The sequence below is a fragment of the Atta cephalotes genome, assembly GCF_000143395.1.
Source record: "Atta cephalotes unplaced genomic scaffold scaffold00013, whole genome shotgun sequence".
NCBI classification, from domain to species: Eukaryota; Metazoa; Arthropoda; class Insecta; order Hymenoptera; family Formicidae; genus Atta; species Atta cephalotes.
The window spans coordinates 2746596-2749591 of NW_012130077.1; the positions used below are offsets into that span (position 1 = coordinate 2746596).

General features: G+C 29.4%; 3 protein-coding genes across 3 annotated transcripts in view; all 3 read left to right on the forward strand.

The window, feature by feature from the left end:
* LOC105617685 overlaps window positions 1–1091 on the forward strand; it is a 4765-nt gene extending 3674 nt beyond the window's left edge. Inside the window, exons 2-5 of the mRNA XM_012199240.1 lie at window positions 47–325; window positions 598–759; window positions 838–1005; window positions 1056–1091. Of these exons, the coding sequence (XP_012054630.1) occupies window positions 47–325; window positions 598–759; window positions 838–1005; window positions 1056–1091 (645 nt within the window). The remainder of the gene's footprint in view (window positions 1–46; window positions 326–597; window positions 760–837; window positions 1006–1055) is intronic.
* A 664-nt stretch (window positions 1092–1755) lies between these two features.
* On the forward strand, window positions 1756–2387 carry LOC105617686. Its single transcript, XM_012199241.1, has 3 exons — window positions 1756–1984; window positions 2081–2184; window positions 2256–2387. The coding sequence occupies exons 1-3, from the start codon at window positions 1756–1758 to the stop codon at window positions 2385–2387; spliced, it is 465 nt and encodes a 154-aa protein (XP_012054631.1).
* Window positions 2388–2520: 133 nt separating this feature from the next.
* Window positions 2521–2996, forward strand: part of LOC105617687 (DNA mismatch repair protein Mlh3-like) — a 1383-nt gene continuing 907 nt past the window's right edge. Inside the window, exon 1 of the mRNA XM_012199242.1 lies at window positions 2521–2884. Within this exon, the coding sequence (XP_012054632.1) occupies window positions 2521–2884 (364 nt within the window). The remainder of the gene's footprint in view (window positions 2885–2996) is intronic.

The following is a 2996-nucleotide window of genomic DNA, read 5'->3' on the forward strand; positions in this document are numbered from 1 at the left end:
AAATTAAGGAACGAATAATAGCGTAAAATTGGATAAAACGTTATAGGTAGCAAATTCTTTGAACGCACACGCCGCCGCAATCGCAATAAGAATTCACGCGACAAAACGCGAAATTCAAGTTATCGATAATGGCGTCGGAATACCGAAAAACATGCTGAAACATATCGCGAAATATAATGCAGAAGTCATAGACGATCAGCAACAGGTATGCAAACTATTTGAATCAAATAATCTGGCAGATATTCGTCGTTTGGCTGATCGCCTTACGATTACTTCAAGGCATCAACATTCTGAAGAGACGTTCATGAAGGTATTATTTATAATTGTTAACTCGTTATTAAATTATTTGGTAATATAATTGAAAATAATTAATATAAAAATATAAGCTCACTCCTATTGCTCTTGTCGTTAAGTATACGTCTTTAAATAAAAATCAAGATAAATTAATTTCACATCAATCAATTTATTATTAGTATTTTTAATTATAAATTTATTTAAATTAAATTCAAATTTAATTTAACTAACTAAGATTTTAAAAGACAGTTATATTACTTGCGATTTTCAAGAGTAATTTTTTTTTATTTATTTTCATTAAAGGCGTTCGAGATGGGATCTTCATTCAATTTGAAGCAAGTAGACCAGAGACCTTCGTGTGGCACAACGGTGTCTATATACGGTTTTCACGAAATGCCTCATAAAAAGTGGGATACATCTATCATTTGTTTTTTTATCGCGGCTATAGCTGTTACAAAATTAGAAGTATGATTTCATTTATAGTAATGATTATTAATTACGATAATTTATCTCATGATATATTTTTTATATTGATACAATCAGGTATCATTTTCGATTAGAGACGATGAACGGAAGAAGGTTGTTCTGAGAATTGCGAAACCGCACAACTCGATTGAAGTTCTGAGAACACTGGTTGGGAAGAATCTGCCATTGAATCATGTATGGTCGATACAATGCGGTCCTGAACGTAACAACAATTATCACGGTTACGTGGGATTATCTGATAAAAACGCGATGCAATGGATATTTTTAAATCACAGGCCGATCTATTGCCCTCTCATTTTGAAGTTGATTAAAATTGTCTTCGAAGAGAAGTTAAATTTGTTTTCCGATCAGAAATCTAATGCGCGCGATCCATATGATGAAAACGTGTTTATCTTATTCTTTCTTACGTTCTCACAGAAGGAATTCACGCACGTTACTGAAAATGGAAAAATTATGTTTTATGATATGCAAAAGGTATTGAATACTGTTAAAAACTGCGCCTTTGAATGTCTCGCAGAAAAAGTTACAGTTTCTGCTATTACCCCTTATTTATATAAAACGCGGCTTTTAAAACAAATATATTTAAAAACAGAACAATTTGTTTTTGCCAATGATATCAATAGATGTAAAAATGTTACACCTTCGATGAAAAGCAGAATGATTATGCTTGAAAGAAAAAAAATTACGTCAACAATTACATCAACCAATTATTTCAACAAACAGCATAAAGGTGATAATATTGAAACTACCAGCTGTTATATAAACAAGGAAAATAATGATGTATTAAATAGCATCCGATATCAAATAGATCTTACTTCTGTGAAACGTGCAAGCTATGAGAATAAAGCTATGAAAAAGATGCATAATGACATTTATAAAATGCAAGAAAATTCCATGAATTTTGATATAGCAAATAATTCTATTAAATCTGATACAATTTATTGTGATAGCAATAACAATAATCATACTATAAATATGATTTCTCCTCTTTCCGAATGGTCGAATTGGACTTATTATACAAATAATAAGAAGCGCGATACGAGAAATATATTTCCTGAAAATGATATATGTTTTCGACAGTTTTTTGAACGTAACAATAATCAATTTGATTTTCTACCACGAAAACTATACGGTCTTCTACAGCATCGTCATGTTAAATTGACAAACGTAAAGTACTTTAATAGTCCTAATGATACGATTCCGTGTAAGTAATTTTTAACTTTTAGATAGAACAATATTATGTATAAATGATTATTATATATTTATATAACTCAGTTTGATAAATATTTTGAATTTATAGTTGTAGAAAATTGTCAACATGAGCAAATAGTAGTACATCCTTGTAAGTTGAAGCAAAAATTATGTGAATTTAGACTATCACAAGCATCATTAAAGTGCATAAAAGTACGTACAAAAATTTCAAAACAATAAACTATCTTAAAAGAAATTGTCTTGATAAATATATTTTTTTGTAGATTATTAATCAAGTTAATAACGAATTTATTGCCGCGTGGATGATGTGGAATGAAATGAAAATTTTATTAATGATCGATCAACATGCCATTCATGAAAGAATACGTTATGAAAATTTGCTTCTTAGTAAATAATTATAATACTTTTTTCAGACAGAGATAATATTTTTTTTTAACTGAATAGTTTATGTAAAAATTATGAATAAAATATTAAATTAATTTTTTAATTATATAAATATGAAATTATACTGCACTGAATTTTCTTGTAATGCTCAGTTGTTATTATTATTATTATTTAGAATACAAAGTGCAAAATGAGAACGAGTTGCTCTCGGTTAATTTGCGTGATTCTCTGTCTATGGAATTTCCTATAGAAATGTGCAATTTATTCCTATGCAATCAAATTTTGTTGAAGAAATATGGCATAAGTTTAGGATCGTTAAAGGAGAACACACTATTAATACGCACAGTACCACAATGTTTGGTTACAAATAATGATCTCCACAATAGAGAAAAAATATTGCCAAAAATCAGTGGTTTATTAAACGATGTGATAAAGAATTGTAATACAAGTCAAATGAACGCATTACCGTTAACAATTCATAATGCTATAGCATCTGAGGCTTGTCATGGTATTCCTCATAAGTTTTTTTAATATTTATGATTTTATGTGTGTGTGTGTGTGTGTGTGTGTGTGTGTGTGTGTGTGTGTGTGTGTGTGTGTGTGTGTGTGTGTGTGTGTGT

Excerpts from the sequence above, each read along its gene's own strand:
- LOC105617686 (XM_012199241.1), top strand. The coding sequence starts at position 1,756 with ATGATTTCTCCTCTTTCCGAATGGTCGAATTGGACTTATTATACAAAT. Across the intron at positions 1,985-2,080 it reads TCCTAATGATACGATTCCGT|TTGTAGAAAATTGTCAACAT; the intron begins GTAAGTAATTTT and ends TTGAATTTATAG. Across the intron at positions 2,185-2,255 it reads CATCATTAAAGTGCATAAAA|ATTATTAATCAAGTTAATAA; the intron begins GTACGTACAAAA and ends ATTTTTTTGTAG.